The following is a 16,817-nucleotide window of genomic DNA, read 5'->3' on the forward strand; positions in this document are numbered from 1 at the left end:
ACAGAGTAACCCCAGCCTCTCAAGCAATCAGAGGGAGGTGATTTGGCGTGAACGGGCTCTCTTGTCATTTAACCAATACAAGTGGGAGGAATTTTCTAGATCAAGTTTCATGAAAGGCCACCACAGGCCCTCCGTGAAGGCCAGGCGAGGGTAGCTTCCCCAGTCTCACTGCCTGACTTCAGCCCTTAGAGATTCCTTGCAAACCCTTCCATCTGTCTGGGGTCCCTGCATCCCCTAAGAAAATGCCAGGGCACAAGGGACCTTCAGTCTGCTTTGTGGGGAGGCGACCCAGCCCATGACTGATGCAAAGTGCCTGCTTGTTTGCTCAGCCACACTTCCAAAGAAGACTTTTAGTTCAGGGAATACACGTGGCACTGCTTCAGGAATTGAGGTGCAGCAACAGCAAGATATGTGCAAAATCGGGGTTCAAAGGGATTGGTGGGAGTGTGAGAGAGGCAGTCAGAAATAGAGAAAAAGAGTCGCTGGGATTGTGACAAATGCCCTGAAGACAATACCAAAAAATACCACCCATGGGGTCTTTGGAGCTGGGACACGAGCCTGGGAGACAGACAGAGAGCTGCAAAGGGCAGGAGGTGTTCTATGTCTGAAAGGGGTCCCCTGGCTGAAAAGCAGTTTCCTGTCCCTTCCTCCATCAAATGAACCATCTTCCTTGGCCCCATCAATGCTTGGGGGCAGTGGGGAGCGGCGGGCAACTGAGAAACGCATACAACTCCAGAAAGTGGAATGGAAAATGGAAAAGGGGAGGATTCTCTCCCCCTGTAGGGCACCGCTTTCTTGGGATGACCAGGCAGGGGATGCGACCGGGCCGGCTGGGATAAGACTTGAGGGTCAGAGGACCATGATACAGGAGAGAGGATGATGGCTCTGTGGCTTCCAACAGGTGTCCTGAGGAGGCTGAGAATGCCTGGAGTTTTTCCTGGGCCGGAAGTGATCTACTCTGTGGGAAGTCTCAGTCGAGGGCCTAAAGAGCTGCCCACAGGCCAGGGCTCACACACCCCAATTCCTCACACGTAAGTGCAGGACTTGCTACACACAACGCCAAGCCCTTTCCAGTAAGTCTCATTGTCAGCTACAAAAATAACTACTGTCAAAGTGGCGACAAGCTCCTGACAGAGTCCTGCAGGGCCACAGAAGGACGATGGCCTCCGGTCCCCTCAAGTGTAAAGTCCCCTGGATTAGCCAAGCCTCTGGATTAAAAATAAAGGTAACATCTTGGTTTCGGACCCCACCACCGTTCTCCTGAAAGGTGGCCGATAACGGACTTGGTCTGTTCAAGGCGCTCAGTACATTTGAGCCCCTTTCTCTCCCAAGATCATACAACCACAGTGGCAGGGCTTGGCCTCCTGTCTTCCTCAACCCAACACCAGTTTCCTTTAGGACAAGACTCCTGTAACAAGGACTCATGTAATAGCTCATTTAATACAGATAAGAGTTTCCTCTCGGCGTGTTCCTGTGGAGCAGAACTAGGAGATACCTGCTCCGCTCTCCAAGTGCAAAGCCATCACAATCACAGCAGCCGTAGCTTTAATAATAACCACCTGAATCTGTAATAACAAAACCCGCTACTACGGGCTGGGGGAGGGGAAGCGGGGAGGTGTTGTTCCAGGGGTACAAAGTTTCAGTTTTGCAAGGTGAAAAAGTTCTAGAGAGCTGTTGCACAACAACGTGAGTATACTTAGCACTACTGCACACTTAAAAGTGGTTAAGATGGCAAATTGTGTACGTCTTTCAAACCACAGTTAGTAATAATAATAATAATAATAATAATAATAAAAGAAACAGACCAACAAGTACTACTGTTTTTACTACCTTGAGCTGGGAACTCTGCTGTGGATTCTCATAACAGTGCCAAGAGACAGATGACAGTGTCTCCACTTGACAGATGAGGAAGGCTGAGTCCAGCTCCCCAAGCTCACCCCCTCTGTGGAGAGGGGAGCTGGATTTACACCAAGCTCTTCTGACTGCAGGGCTGCGCCCTTTCCAACACACTCACGGCCTCTTCATTACCTTGTCTTCTCTGATCTCCCTCGGGAAAAGAAGCCATAGGGCTCTTATCCCAGGATCTGGAAACGGAAAGGAATCGGAGTTCTGGTCTACCACGATGTTCTCTTAGACCAGGATCCCTGTGTCCTTTAAAAAGTATGTTTACGGTTGAACAATGGCTGCATCTTGTCTTGGGTCTTTTTTTGGCTCTTGGAGTGGAAACTCTGTCCTTTTGTCTTTAGTACAAAGGAACAATATTCATTGCAGACCACTATCTCAAAAGTCGTTAAGCTGCCGGTCCTCGCAAAGAGCTCTCTCTCCTCCTTTTGGCTGAAGGCTAGCATAGAAAATCCACTGGAAGGGCACAGAATTGTTCACTTATTAAACTAATGTTTCTTATTACACACTAACTTTTTTTTCTTTTTTGGGGGGGGCAGGAGGTAATTAAGTTTTTATTTATCTTTTTATTATATATTAGTTTTTTAAAGTCTATAACATATATAATTGTATTATTGAGATATATTATATAGATGTTGATATAGTTATAGTATTGATTTATATTATTTATATGTATTACATGATATTATATTATACTATATTACAGCATATCAAACTATCATCATTTAAATTAATATCTCTCCCTTAGCTATCAAATGGCTATCAAAAACTATCAAATGGGTGAATTTTTTTTTTTTAATTTTTATGCATGGAAAATATTTTTCTTTAAAAGTTTTTTTTAAATATGTTTGACATATAGCATTGGGTAAATTTAAGCTGTATAACAGGTTCATTTGATACATGTATATGTTGTAATATGATTGCATTGTAGCAATTAGCACCTCTATCACCTTACATAATTATCATTTCTGTTTAGTGGTTGGAATAAGTAAGTTCGTTATCTCTTAGTAAATTTGATGATTATAATACAAAATTGTCCAAATGTGGACAAAATATTTTAAATAAAAATGAGGCTAGCAGGAGGTCATCTATTCCATTTGCTTCTTTCATGTTACCTAAAATCCTAAAATGTGTGCCTTTCTAGAGATTTGAACACTATCTTGAGGACTTCAGAGCTAAAATGATCTTCAGGGGTTGTCTAGTCCAACCTCCTCAGCCAAAAGAGGATACTGAGACCCAGAGCGGTTAGGTAGGGGGCCCAAGGTCACGAAGCAGAGCACACACAGCACGGCCGCCAGAGAGCAAATCAAAACGCAGTATTTAAAGACCCGCTAAATGTAAACAAGACTCCAACCACGCAAGCCCACATCACGTAATTCCTTTGGAATACACTTGCGATAAGGATCACATTTCCACTTCCCTTTATGTTTTTCCAACAAGAGCTCGTGATACAATTTGTATAGCTCCTGGTAACTTTTACTAGGGAAAATTTTGGAAAAAAAACAAAAAACAAAAAAGGACCATGTTTCAAAGACACCAGATCTGATAAGGGGGCAGAAATATTTACTCCATTATTTCAAGAAGCAGGTTCTTTGTTTCTCAGGTGCTTCCTGTTTTAAAAATAGCTTTCCACAAATGTTCCAGGACTAGAATGTCCTTTTAAATGAAACTGGCTTTGAAGATGTGACTTCATTTACTTGGAGCAAGTCACAGATAATCAGTCACCCGTTTGCAAAATCCTGCTCAGACCAGGTATCCCAGACCCTTGGGTTCTGGTCCAACTGCAGCTGGAGCTGGATTGCTGGACTGTGATGGGGCTGGAAATCAGCTGTCACGGGAGGGAGCCAGGGGGCATCACCTCCCAAGGAGACAAAGACTTCCAAGCACCAGAGCAGTAAATGGATGACACTGCAAAATCAAAAGTTGCTGCTCATCTGAAAGACATGACTGATGGAAGGAGGGTGTTACTTCTAATTTTGTTAGGTGTGACCATGGCGTGGTGGTTAGGTGAGAAGGTCCCACATGTCTTAGCCACGTGCACTTGACCGTGGGAGCATGAAGTGACATCATCACTGAATTGCTTTAAAGCGTGTCTGCAAAGAGAAGAAAAGGAAGAAAAGGGGATGTGTGAAGCAAAGGTGGTAAAATCCGGGGGAGAGTGACGCTGAGTGATAGGTGTAGGGGGTTTATGGTACTCTTCTTGCTGCTGTTGTGTTTGGAGATTTTCGTGATAAATTTTTTGAAACTGGATACTCTGTTTTTCAGGAAAGGGTGTGAATGTTCTCTGCCAAGGAAGAGGCAGAGAGAACCTATGGGAGTGTGGATGGATTGGTGGGTTTGAGGCTGATTATTTACACAGCAGGTGTGTGTGTGTGTGAGTGTGTGTATGAGGCTGGAGGAGAAGGAAACAGGATTTAAAACTGGCTTGTAACCTTTTCTGGCGGGGGGAACTGGAAAACTCTTAAGGATCGGGTTTTAAAAAATAATGGACACATGAACAAGAAAGATACACGAATGTGCATTCAGGGGTTCATGGATTCCCTAAAGCCCATCCCATGTCGTTGGGTGAGAACTCCTAATGCAATGCATGGTCTTCTATTTCCAAGACACAGAGACTCTTACTATATACCTTTTCTAGATGCAATGGATATGCAACAGAGCAGCAGGCAACAAGAAACACACCTTTTTTAAGATCAGCAAAACGCTGAGCCACCACCACTGGCTGGCTGTGGGGCTCTGGGCAAATGACTGCAGACACCAAGTTTCAGTTTTCCCATCAGGAGAATGGGCTAACACCCCACCCTCCTCACTACCAGGTTGCTCTGAGATTAGAACAAAATGATGGGTGTTGAATCATTCTGAAAATGGGGCGGTTTTCACCAAAAATAGAGTGTGGGTCTCAGGTTCAAACGGGGAGCTGTGACCACCTTGGAGAGAGGTGACGTGGTCAGGGTATTGATGGTAGGGGACCGCAGCATCAGGCTTTTTGGATTTATTCTGATTACATTGCAGGAAGAGAAATCCTTAGGGATCGCCTTCGGACATTGTCTGGAAGCTGCTTGCTCTTCCAGAGAGGATCAGGGGCATGTCAGAGGTTAGGAAGTCCACAAGCCTCGCACCAGGCACTGGGTCCCAGACCCACATCACCGCCGCCGACAGAAAGGCAAGGCCTCTCCACAGCCACCAAGGAATCCCATCCCCGCCAGGACCTCAGGGAGGGCACCAAGAGCTCGCTGTCCTGGGGGATCTCCTCACTCCCCTAAATCTGCCGTAAATCCTAATTTCTGCTTTACTTTCAATCTCACGGAGTATCACCCCGAGACAAGGCTGTGTAACTAAACACCTGAGTCCGAAAAGCTGTCTTCCAAAAATAAATCTATGAAAGTAAGTAAATAAACAAATCTCTCCCTGGGTGATGAAGGTCAACATCAGTGGTGAGGAATCGTGCTGCTGACATGGACTCTTGATGCGATATGAAGGACGTTTCAGCCCTGAGGTCTCCCCCAGACCCGCCACCCTAGACTAATGATGAGAAAAACATGGGACAGATCCCAACAGGGGACAACACACAAGACAGCTGACCAGTTCTCACAACTGTCAAGATCGTCAAAACCAAGGGAAATTTGAGAAACTGTCTCAGTCCGGAGGCACCTAAGGAGACATGACAACCAATTGTCACATGAGATGCTGGGACAGAAAAAGGACATTAGGGAAAAAACTGAGATGTGAATAAAGCGTGGACTTTAGTTAATAATAATGCCTCAATATTGGGTTCCTTCATCATAACGAACAGACCAGCCTAGGGTAAGAGGTTAAAAATACAGGAAATTGTGAGGGGTTTATGGGAACTCTTTGTATGGTCTCTGTGATTTTCCCACAGATCTAAAACTAATCTGAAAAATCAAGTTCACTAAAATGCAAAAACAGGCAAATAAATGCTTCTCAGAATGATTCTCTGGCTGGGATAAAGCATTTGGTGTAGAGGTTTGTTATCAGCCCTGGCCCAGCTGGGGAGGGAGGGAGGAGGAGGCAAAAATTGGGTCCCAGAGATCCAGGACACACACTGAAAAGGAACTTTTCAAAAGAAGAGCTTCTCAGATACCAGAGGGGCTGGGCCCGTGCCTACCCTGCCGTTTTCAGTAAAGGCCAATTCTGACGTGGAACATTCTGGGCCTCTTCAGTCCTTGCAGTGGCATCTCGCCCCCTTCCTGTGTGGTTGTGGGGTCAGAGTTTCCTGCACTCATTTCTCTGAGCTCAGGCCACTCAGCTTCACCAGTTTTGATCATCTTCCCCTGAGAGGACTTGGCTTGGGCTGTTTCATCTACCTGGGGACAGCGAGGGGGAAAGCACGGGGCAAATCTGCAGTACCCTCACCAGTTTCTGAGGTCGTCCCAACGGTTTTGTGCAAGCTTCTGGAATGTTCCAGGGGACTGCAGCTGCGTCCTGGAGGAAAGCCGTCCCAGTATTCCGATTCCGAGGACAGGCCCGTGATGTGAGGCCTGCCCTGCTGTCCCTCTCAGAGACTGGACAAGGCCCCAGGGAAGCGTGTGCAGGAGTCTGAGTTCAAACTGCAGTGTCATGACAAGGGCCGCCTGCTCTAGCCACAGTGAGGTCCCAGCCAGCCGGTTCTGAAGCACTCTGCATCCTGAGAGACCAGGCGAACCTGGAAAACTTCCAAAATGGACTTTCTCTGTGGCCCGAGAGCTTGCGCAAACGCTTGGGATTTAAACGGGAGTGCTGGAGCTGGCTTCCACCTCTGTGCCCAGGGGGGAACATTAGTGCAAGGAAAACAACGTTTAAATGGGAAGGGAAAAAAAAAGAATCTTGTGTTTTGTATTAAAATATTTTATATTAATCATTCAAACTTAATTTTTATACAATGAATGCATACATCACCAGGGTGTCTGTCTCAGAGGGAGGTCGGGGAGGCGTCAGGTGGGTGAGCCCTGGGCACGGTACTGGCCCGGCTGTGAGCAGGGGACGAAAGGCAAGGAGTCGGGTGCTTCCTCTGCTGGTTCCAGCAGGGAGGAAGGGCTGGGTGCTGCCACTGGGCAGGGATGTCACGGAAGAGAGGTGGGCCCGCGGGCCTCTCCGAGGGGTGCCTCCACCAGGGTGAGCTGTGCTTCCTCGCCCCGAGCGAGCTACCCAGAGCCCGAGGCCCCCAGACCAGCGAATCCTTTACCTAAGAGTGGCTGTGACATATCACAACATGAAACGGGGACCGCCGAGGCTGAGTGTGTGTGTATATGTAGAGACCTCCGAGTTCTTGCCTGTCGCAGGCCCACCGCCGCAGCCGTCCTGCCGGCGGGCACGTGCATGGTGGCCGGCGGCCTCGCCTAGGCAGCGGGCATGTCGGCCTTGCTGAGCGCAATGGCCAGCTCCAGGTCCTCCTGTTCCTGCCGCCGCAGCCGCGCCAGCCGCTCCTGTTCTGCCTTCTCGCTCTCCCGCTTGGCCCATGCCAGCTGTTGCTCCTCATTGCCAAACTGCAAAGGAAAAAACGGAGGTTGGGTTACCCAGTCCCGGAGCTGCCTGCCGGCTGGGGCCAGGAGAACACAGAGGCCTGTCGCCAGTGGGTGGGAGCAGGGGATTGCGATGCTGGGATGCATGGGGGGAGGTGCCCAGGGTGCGGGTGAAAACCAGAAAAAGCCAGAAGCCCTTGTCTTGGTTGGGGGTTGGGAAGGGACAAGCATGCCCCAGTCCTGACCCTAGCCTGGAAGGGGCCACATGCATGGAGACGCAGAGCTGAGTCTGACCTTAACTGTCACCTCCAACCTCATAGAAACCTGCTGCCCCACCACTGCAGGGAGCAGAAGCAGGTGGCAGCCAGGCATCAGTTGGGGGACACTGAGAGACTTCTGGTGACCCCCTAGGACTGAGTCTAGGAGGCTTCACGGGGTATGAGGGAGAGGCCAGCTGGGGCATCTCTGGAAGCAGCTGGGGAGCAGAGATCAGCGAGCTGAGCCTTGAAGAGCTGGGACAGCGAACTCGCAGAGCCCGGGCCTCGATGCCTGGGTGAGAGGTGCTGGGGCTGGCTGGAGAGTTCTGCCTCGGGCACATCTCTGAGTTTCAAACATGTAAAGGGGCCTTGAGGCCAAAGGTGGAGACGATACGGTCTTGAAATGGGGCATCTGCACCTGAGCTACGGTCCTGAGAGCTCAGGGAGACACTGAGAGCCACTTTGAACTTGAAGGTTTACAGGAGCCCCAGCATTTACGCTGCTGTTCAGTCCAGGAGTTCTCCATTCTTGGGGTCCTTTCCCGAAAGGTTCAATTTTTTAAAAAATAATTTTTCAAAACAAGGGAAGAGACAGTTTTGATCCCAAGACAGGTGACTTCAAACCATTCAAGGTACCTGAGCTCCACGGAAAGAAAAGCAAAGCCAGATCTTACATGCTCTTTCCCTGGTGTGGGTCCTTGATGTCCCAGACGTCCCAGCCATTGGGCTCTGTCTCCAGGTAGGCAGCCCCGAGCAAAGCTGCAGCCCGTTTGGGCTCCTGGCCTCCCTTAATCAGCGTCTCTTCTGTGCACGGACTCTGCACCAGGAACCACTGGATGACACCAAAGGTAAGGAGGTGCCCGGCCCTTCCCAAGGTGCCTCGGAAGCAGAGTCCCACGGACAATCCTGATCTGAGCGAGGCTCTCACAGAGGCCCTTGCAGACCTCCCAGGAGCACCGAGGAGGAACAGAGACAGGAATGCATGGCCATGTCTTCACATACACACACGCGGTCTGAGTGACAACCCAGGAGGTGGGCTCTGACAGCTGGCAACACTGCGGCCTAGGGGAGGGTGCAGAGCCTGGGCCCTCGGGACTCTGGACTCCTCCCTGGTTGGGGGGAGGGTGTCAGCTGTCACTGCAAAGTCAGGGTACAGGACAGCAACGGGCCCTGGAGGCCTGGGCACCATCCCCAGTGCAGTTCCAGCTGTGGGCAGCCCAGTGCCCAGAACTGGTGCTGCCAGAACAAAGCATGGGTGGAAGGGGCCACACCTCGAGGGGCTTATGGGTCCCAGCAAGGAGGCTCCCTGGGCAAGCGAGTGGGGCAACTGTGTTACCAGACTGGCAGCTTCTGAGTGTTTTGTGACCTAACGGCCAGTGTGGGGGTGAGACAGGGCCAGACAGTAGGGACTGGGGCAGGGGAGGGCCAGGTGGGGGGAGCCTGGAGGGCTCCAGGAGGCAGAGGAGGCAGGACAGCCCAGGAGGCCTCTTTCTACCTGCCTCGGGAGTCGGGCAGGTGGGGGTCAGCATGGAGAAAGAGGAGCTGTCCCCAGGAATAAGGCTTAGTCCTGGCTTCTCAGAGAAACTGCCCAGAAAAAACGCTCAGGAGTCTGAAGGGTCTCCATGTTGGACTCCCGAAAACTGGTCCCCACCCCTCATGTCTCCACCTCTGGTCACAGACAACTGTCCTCCCACCTCCATCCCCCGCCCCTATACTCTTCAGGGAATTTTCCAACATTTCTTTAGGAGAAAAACAAGGAAAAAACAACAAATACAGATGGAATACTCCACGGTGCCACTGGCAGCAGCAGGAGAGGACCGCTTGGCCGACAGAGACCTCGCCCTCCCAGCCCAGAGGAGAGGGTGAGTGGGTGCCGATGAGGGATAACCGAGGTGGTCCAGACCAAAGCCAAGAACCAGGGCCTGGAGGAGTCAGGGATCGGCTGAGGCCCCAGGGCCAGGGACCGCAGGCTGCACCCACACCACAGTGCCTGCTCCGCCCCAGTGTCTCAGGACATCACCGCAGAGTCTCTTGCTCAAGGAGTTTGTGTTTTCAAAGTAAATGTGCTGACAGGAATGTTCCAGATGCCTTCAGAATGGGCTGGTCTGAAGTCAGCTTGGGATCCAGGATGGAGACTTGCATCAGGCACGTGGTCTGCGTGCATGAGAAGCAGGATGGACGGTGATGACTGAGAGAGACCGGAGGAAGGGTCTTCTCTGTGGCTCCTGCTGTGTTTCGAGTCAGCAGAAAACCCTTCCCGGCCCTGGTGGGGATACTTTGACTTGGGAGCACCTGTGGGCGCAGTAGCTGCTCTGTGAATGGCACGCTCTGATTTCTGCTTTGCTCTTGCGACGTCGTGGACCCGAGACCCAGCAGGGCACGAGCACTCTGTCCTTCTGAGATGCCTCCCTCGCCGGGGCCTGACGGTCACTGAGCGGTTTCATTGCAGCAGCCTCCCTGCAGAAACTGAGGCTCCGAGGCCTGCGCGTGAAGCACCAGTGCCTTTCCTCACCGGGGATGCATACACGTGCCCCGGGATGTCCAATGGCACGTCCATGTCACTCGTGGGATGCTTCTAGCTACCTTCTGTTAACTCACTTACCCTGCTGCTGAAATCACATCCAACTCGCTCGACGATGCAAAGCGTGACTTAACCCATCTGATATTTGCCCTGTTCTTACTGCACACTTCCGGAAAAAAAAAAGCGTTTTTGCTAACCTATAAATGCTACTTCCTAAAAGACAAACTCGCTTAAGACAGAAAGGCTTGTTCTAAAAGAAATACTGGAGAGGTTTCCCGTGAACAGCTACAAGCACAACAGTAACCCATTGACAGAAACACGGGGCTTGTAAATCAGAAGGTTCCAGGGTGGCAGAGCTGGGGCGCCAAGGATGGGGGTGGGGTTTGGTTCACATGTGACACTGGCTTCCCTGAACTCCAACACGGACCAAGCTGCTTTCGCACAGGTAACCATGTGTCCCAGTGGCACTCTTAAAACATCCAGTCTGAAAGAGTCACACTGCCAGCCTGCTGGGCAGAGACCTCTCAGCGTCCACCTGGGGAAGCTGAAACACACAAACCAGAGGAACCAACTCTGGCCTTTTCCGAATTAGCACAGATCTTTGAGGTCCAGTGAACCTAGACACCACCAGCCAATGGACGGAGCTCCCAGACACCATGAAAATGCACAGACATCCTGATCCCCGGAGGTAGGGCAGTTGACAGTCGATCATGGTATCACCGAGTGGACAAACCAAACCAGTCAGGTGTCCTGCCTCTCCCAAATCCTATCAGAGCGGGCCGAGTCTCCTGATCAGGTGATTTCCCCTGGAAAAACTGGGGCGTCCCAAGCGGGAAAAGTGATTCTAAACATAAAACAGCCAGGCTGCACACTGGGCAGAATCCAATTCCTTGCCTGGAATTGATGGCGATTAAATACCAGGGATGTTTTAAAGTTGAAGTTAACAACTGTTCTGGAATGGCCAGATATGTTGGGCCAAATGATAGCTTGAAGCCTTGGGGTTTAAAAAAAAATGTTTTCCAAAAACCAGCCATCGGGAGAGGGAGAGGGAGGGGGAAGGGGTAGGGGGTGGAGGGGCACAGGAAACAGAACTGTGCGTTTCAGAAAGAGAACAGTCTTTTCTTCAAATTGCCGTTCAAATCCACTTACCCTTCCGCCCTACCCCACCTGAATCAGGCGTGAATAGCTCTATTTTTTTCATGGGGTTCAATATTTTTTCCACTGAAAAATAAAGGCAGTGCTATTCAAGAAACTGCAGATAAAGCAGGTTTTGTATCTGGCTTTTATTTAACAATGTCGCCATTTGTATATATCCAGTGTGCACTGGCTGTCAACAAAACCAGCTAACTGTAGTCATAAAATATTTACAGATTGCCCAGAGCCAGGAAAGTGTCAGCGTCTTGGGCGATATCAATCAGCCACAGGATAGCTGTGCATGGGGTGGATCTGAAATGAAGCGGGTGTTTGCTGGGCACTGATGTGGCAGAGTTTGTTCTAAAACGGATATTCTAGGAGTGGAAGCATCTATAAACAATACATCTCACATCCAATGAGGAAACAAGGTACTTTTGCAAAATCAAGTGAAGAAAACTTTTTTTTTTAAAAAAACATAGGTGCACAACAGAGACTGAAACTGATTCTGAGAAGACTCTATCTGATGCTCTCTGAGAACAAGACTCACGGGTACCGAGGAGGGGACTGAAAACACCCTGATGTGACAGTTTTACAATCTGGAATCTTTTTTTCACACCAAGAAACAAAGCCAGACTTTCAAAATCCCCGGATTAGCTTCTGAAAAGGCACTTAACGCTGCTAAATGACTTTCTGAGTTGTTTTTTTTGTTTGTTTTTTTTTTTCTGGCAAAAGGAAGGAACTTCAGAGCGCTTGTTCTAAATTGCAATTCAGTTTTCATCGTAGCTGGTAATTGAGATAAAAGTTTTAAAAAGTCAAATTGCTCTCCCTCCGTGTGAGCTGCCTGGGTCCTTCAATTCACACTTGCTGCACAAAAGGCACCGGGATGGGACCATCAGAACTCTGGCACAGGGACTTGTTTGAGGAAAGCAAAACACGAATGCAACTCCTGCAATCTTGTTTTCATACTTCAGAAGCATCTGACATCTTGGCTCCCCCCCACCCCTGTGGTGTTCAAAATCAATGAACACCGCAGCCTCAGGGCAACAGAAATAACACAATCTACCAGGAAGGGCAGAAATACAGGCATACGGGCCACCCTGCCAGAAGAAAACGCGCCCTTATCACAGAGTATCCAAACCAGAGCTCTTTTTTTTTATTGAGAAACTGTTTTCCTTACAGAATAAATAACAAGGGTGATAGCGTGAGGTACCGAGGAGATGTGAGCCGGGAAGGAGGTCTGCTATTCAAAAGAGACAGAAAAGTAACCCCGAAGAAGCTGCAAGCGGAGGGAGGGTAGGGGATGGCGCGGAGGTGGAGAACTCAACTTACAGAGGTGAAGTCTGCAAAGCCCAAGGAAGAGGCTTTAGAAGGTTTAGCTGAAGAGGAAGGAGCAAATGGATCTTTTCCACTAAACGGGTCCCCAAACCCCTTTTTATTTTGGAACGGGTCACTGCTGTCAGCCCCAAGTGGCTGGAATGGATCGGGGGCCTCGGGAAAGTCTGCAGAACCAAGCTGGCTTACAGGTGTGCTTTTACCTGGAAAGTTTAGGAGAGAGGAAAAAAGAAAAACAAAAAAGGAGAAAAAAAAGAAATACAAGTTACTGACCGTGGACAGAACAGAGTCCCTGACGGAGGGGCCAGGCACGGGCTCCCTGGGAAACCCTATCCCTCTTTGGAAGGAGCTGGAATGCCGCTGGGGATGGGGGGGTTGGGGGAGGCTTTAATGGTTTGTGGGCCTGACAAGAAAACCACTTCAGATGACCCCCCCTCCCCTCCCCACCCACCACAGCTAAAATTTACATCATCTTTAAAAAGCTCACATGCAGGCGTGTTTCAAAGTGATTCATTTTCGAGTGGCAACACATTTACTATCTCACTGAGTTAAAAAAAAAAAAAAGTCATGGGTGAGCAGAAAAATGCACTGCAAGCTCCCAACAATAAAAAGGCGAGGGTCGGGGGTTGGTATTTGCAATTTTAAAGGGGGATTAGTTTCCCAAGGTGAGCAGAGTTAGCCGTGTTAGTCGTGAGGGTCTGGTGGCAGCTCACCAGACAAGCCCACTCTACTGTCCTGGCGTTTAAATTCATTTTCAGCTCCCGCTTCTGTCCCTTTGGTGCAGGTGGTTCCAAGGGGCAGGCTTTGGGCCTTTCTGGGCTCTTGCCGAGAGGGTGGCTCTGGGATGCCCAGGTCCTGGCAAGGCAGAGCTCCACAGGGGCGCAGGAGAGTGTTTAGAATTGGAGGAGATGAGGCTGTGAGGCTGAGCATGGGGGGCCTGGCCTGAGGACAGGGGGCTTCTCCTAACAAGCCCTGCCAACGTGTCAGAATGTTCCCCTAGGGACCAGATCCCTCTCCAGGCCTGCTTGGCCTTCAGGGCCCCACTCGATAAGCCTCTGGGATCTGTCGGTTTTGCAGGCCAGGTTCCTGCCTGAAGCCATTCATTCGCCTGGGGTGGCCAAGTTACTGGGCACCCAGTGGGTGAGAGGTTCAACGTGGCAGCTCTGCATCCAAGTCCAGGCTAGAGGCGCGAGGATACTAAACGTGATTCTGATTTGTTAACTGAGCTGCTCTTGGAATTTTGAAGCGAATGTGCAAAAAGAAACCAAAAGCCAAGAGCCACATTCCAAGGATGACCTTGGACACCCAGCTGCACATCCAGAGGATGCCCCTGGCCTCAAGCCACGCCTGGCCCCCTGCAGCACCTGAGCCCAGGACACCTGCCTTCCTCACCCTGCTAGCCTCTGCCACACCACCCGCCCACACATCTATCTCCACACCCCGCTCCAAAACCAATCTCTGATGCTGACTCCCAGGCCATATTTCTGAGGCCCTCAAGGTGTCCCTAAGGGCTGCCCCCTCTGTCACCTCTAGTTCTGAGACCCAGACAAGGACATGCGCCTCAGCCCCAGCTGGCCTGTTTCTTGTCTGAGAAATGGGAACGAAGAAGTTGGGGGTCAGAAGAGGTGACGTGTATGGTCTGCTCTTTGGAGCAGCACAGGTCTGCGCCCCACTCCAGGTCGCCTGGTAACCGGCACCGCAGTGCTGAAGCACAATAGGGCTCGTCATGTGGGGGATGGTGGGAACCTGGCCCAAGACCCCTCACCTGGACATGCAAGTTTATTTACTTGTTGCTCAACACTGCAGCCGGTGATCATTAGGTACAAATGCTGTCCCATTGGCTTTACCCACACATGAGAGACTCAAGTCACCAGTGATGCGGTCTTGCCACTGGCGAAGAGGTGGGGGCAGAGCCCGCCAGAGGCCCTGGGTAAAATCCTCACGCCCCATCCCACCTGAATCAGGACTTCTGGGCGGGTGGGTGACGCCAGTGCATGGCTTTGCTCCACCAATGGCGGGAACAGAGGCCCCAGGCCGCCCCGCCCCTCAGAGCTGCTGCTGGTTTCTTTTTGCGTGTTCAAGGAAACACCGAGAGTCTTAGCTTCCCGAGGCTTGCACAGGACTCCGCAGTACAGGCAGCCCTGCTCCCGGCCTTCTTTCACCTCCTACAGTCTGAGCAGAGCGCCCCTCCGCCCTCGGCTGTGGCCTTGTGGGGTTCCCTTGTTGCCCCCTGTCTTTTCCAAGCTCTCACTGTCACCAGCAGCACTGCTGTGCCCATGTCTATTTATAAGAGTTGGTCCTGGAGGTGGGGCTGTGGGTCAGAAGGCATGCCCATTGTGGCCTGACCTTCCCAGTCACGCTGCCTGCCCCAGGCTCCAACAGGACTCACCCCGACTGAGAGAGGGTGGGGGTGGGGGGAATAGGAGGCTACAGGCTAGGGCATCAGTCAGTCTCTCCCTGTGGCCTCGAATCAGTTCACAGCCCAGTTCACCGAATCTGTTCACGAGGCCCAATGTGCCAGGTGAGCCTCCGCCAAAGCCCCTGGGTGGGCCACACTGGCTAGGTCAGGGACCCTTGCCCAGGAGGGTGGTGCTGAGTCCACACGCAGTGGGAATGACGGCCTCTCTCCCCCATGCCCCACCTTCTGTACAGGCTGAGTCTTCTACCTCTGGTCCTTTCTCTCCTATTCGTGATAGAGCCACAGACTTCAGGCTGCCCCTCCAGCGCCAAATGCTCCTCTCTGTGCTGTCCTCCCTGCTGTCGGCTCTCCCACCTCCTCCTCTCCCTCCCAGACCTTGGCCCCCGGGGCTCAGGAGAGCAGGGGACCTGGATGCCGAACACAGCTTCCCTGGCTTGCTCTGCTGGCCTTGAACTGCCCCGCTCCAATGCCATCTCACACAGCTAGCCTGCTCCCTGGCCCAAGGGACAAGCTGATAGGTGAGCCAAGGCCTCCTGGGGAGAGGAGAGCACTGCTGGTGTCACTGCGGACCCCTTCCCCTCTCTAAGGAGGCAGGCAGGTGGGTAGCAGCTCTGGCGGGAGGGGTCGGGCAGGACCTGCCCAGCAGCTTACCAACTCCAGGCTGCACAGCTGGGAGCAGTGGGAAGCCAGGCGGAGCCCAGGGGCACCCTGGGTAGCAGGGAGGGTGGGTGTGCAGGTGGGTGCTCGGGTCCACATGACCGCATCACCACCCCAGGCTGGTGGTCCTCACCTCTCCCAGGTCCTGGGGACCCCCTGCCACTAGCTGCTCACCTTCTCTGCTTCTTGCCCTGCGGGCCACCCCAACTCAGCAAAGTGGCCTTTTAACTCAGAGCTGACTCGACGCTGCTCTGCCCTCCCCTGCTCTTAGAACACACGCCCAGCCTCGCCTATCCCACCCAGCTCCCTCCTCGGCTCTGGCTGCTACCCAGGCTGGACTGCTCTTCCTCAGGTGAGCACCCTCCCCACCTCCGGCCAAGCCACCTCCCTGTCTACTGCCACTGTCGCCTTTGTTGTGTCACCTGCTGTGTATTTTCTCTCTCTCTCCCTCAAGAGCTCCACGAGGCTGGGGGCCCCGCTGTCCAGTGCTGTGTCCCCCTGCCTAGGGCAGGGCCTGCTTACACCTGCTCTGCTAAATGAAGCTTCTAACACACAGCTCCATGGCGCCCAGCCCTGCCTCGGGCCTGCATGCCCCCTGTAGAGAGTCCGGAAGCCCCTGCAGCCCACACAGAACTCTTCCCAACCTCATCCCCTGACAGCCCTCCAGAGCCCGAGCGGCACCTCCCTCCCCTAGGACCCTCAAACCCAGGGCTTCTTTCCAGCAAATCCCCCTGCCCAGATGGCGCCCCCATCAGAAACGCTGTTGCCTTCTCAGGGAAGACCCTGAGCCCTCCTCCCGGCCCTGTCTCCCTCATGCCTGTGTTCAGCCCTTCCAGCCAGCCCTGGGCTGGGAGGGGATGTGGGGTGGGCACAGATGCACGTGGAAGACGGGGAGGAGCACGGCAACCACCCTGCTCAGCCTTGCTTTCTCAGCCTCAGTTTCCTTATCCGTGAAATGGGGTGGCGATGGACTGAACTGGTGCCCCCTCAAATTCACCATGTTCTGGTCCTCTCCCCTGGTATCGCAGAAGGTGACAGTCTTTGGACACGGGGTCTCTATAGAGGTAATTCAGTTAGAATGAGGTCCTGTGGGTGGGCCCTGATCCAGTGTGACTCGTGATCTTGGAAGAAGAGGAG

General features: G+C 51.9%; 1 protein-coding gene across 6 annotated transcripts in view; it reads right to left on the reverse strand.

Moving 5' to 3' along the window:
• Nucleotides 1-6,752: 6,752 nt before the first annotated feature.
• The window catches only part of EPS15L1 (epidermal growth factor receptor pathway substrate 15 like 1), an 84,050-nt gene continuing 73,985 nt past the window's right edge, over nt 6,753-16,817 (reverse strand). For 2 of the 6 annotated variants that reach the window (XM_064479954.1, XM_031437509.2), the window contains 2 exons: nt 12,602-12,807; nt 6,754-7,385 (listed from right to left, as the gene is read on the reverse strand). In XM_064479954.1, coding sequence (XP_064336024.1) covers nt 7,239-7,385; nt 12,602-12,807 — 353 coding nt within the window. In that variant the 3' untranslated portion in view covers nt 6,754-7,238. Of the gene's footprint in view, nt 7,386-12,601; nt 12,808-16,817 lie in introns of those variants that run through there. The other 4 variants (XM_031437507.2, XM_031437511.2, XM_031437512.2 and 1 more) reach the window with 4 other exon arrangements.

This window comes from Camelus dromedarius, chromosome 27 (genome assembly GCF_036321535.1).
Source record: "Camelus dromedarius isolate mCamDro1 chromosome 27, mCamDro1.pat, whole genome shotgun sequence".
Taxonomy (NCBI): domain Eukaryota; kingdom Metazoa; phylum Chordata; class Mammalia; order Artiodactyla; family Camelidae; genus Camelus; species Camelus dromedarius.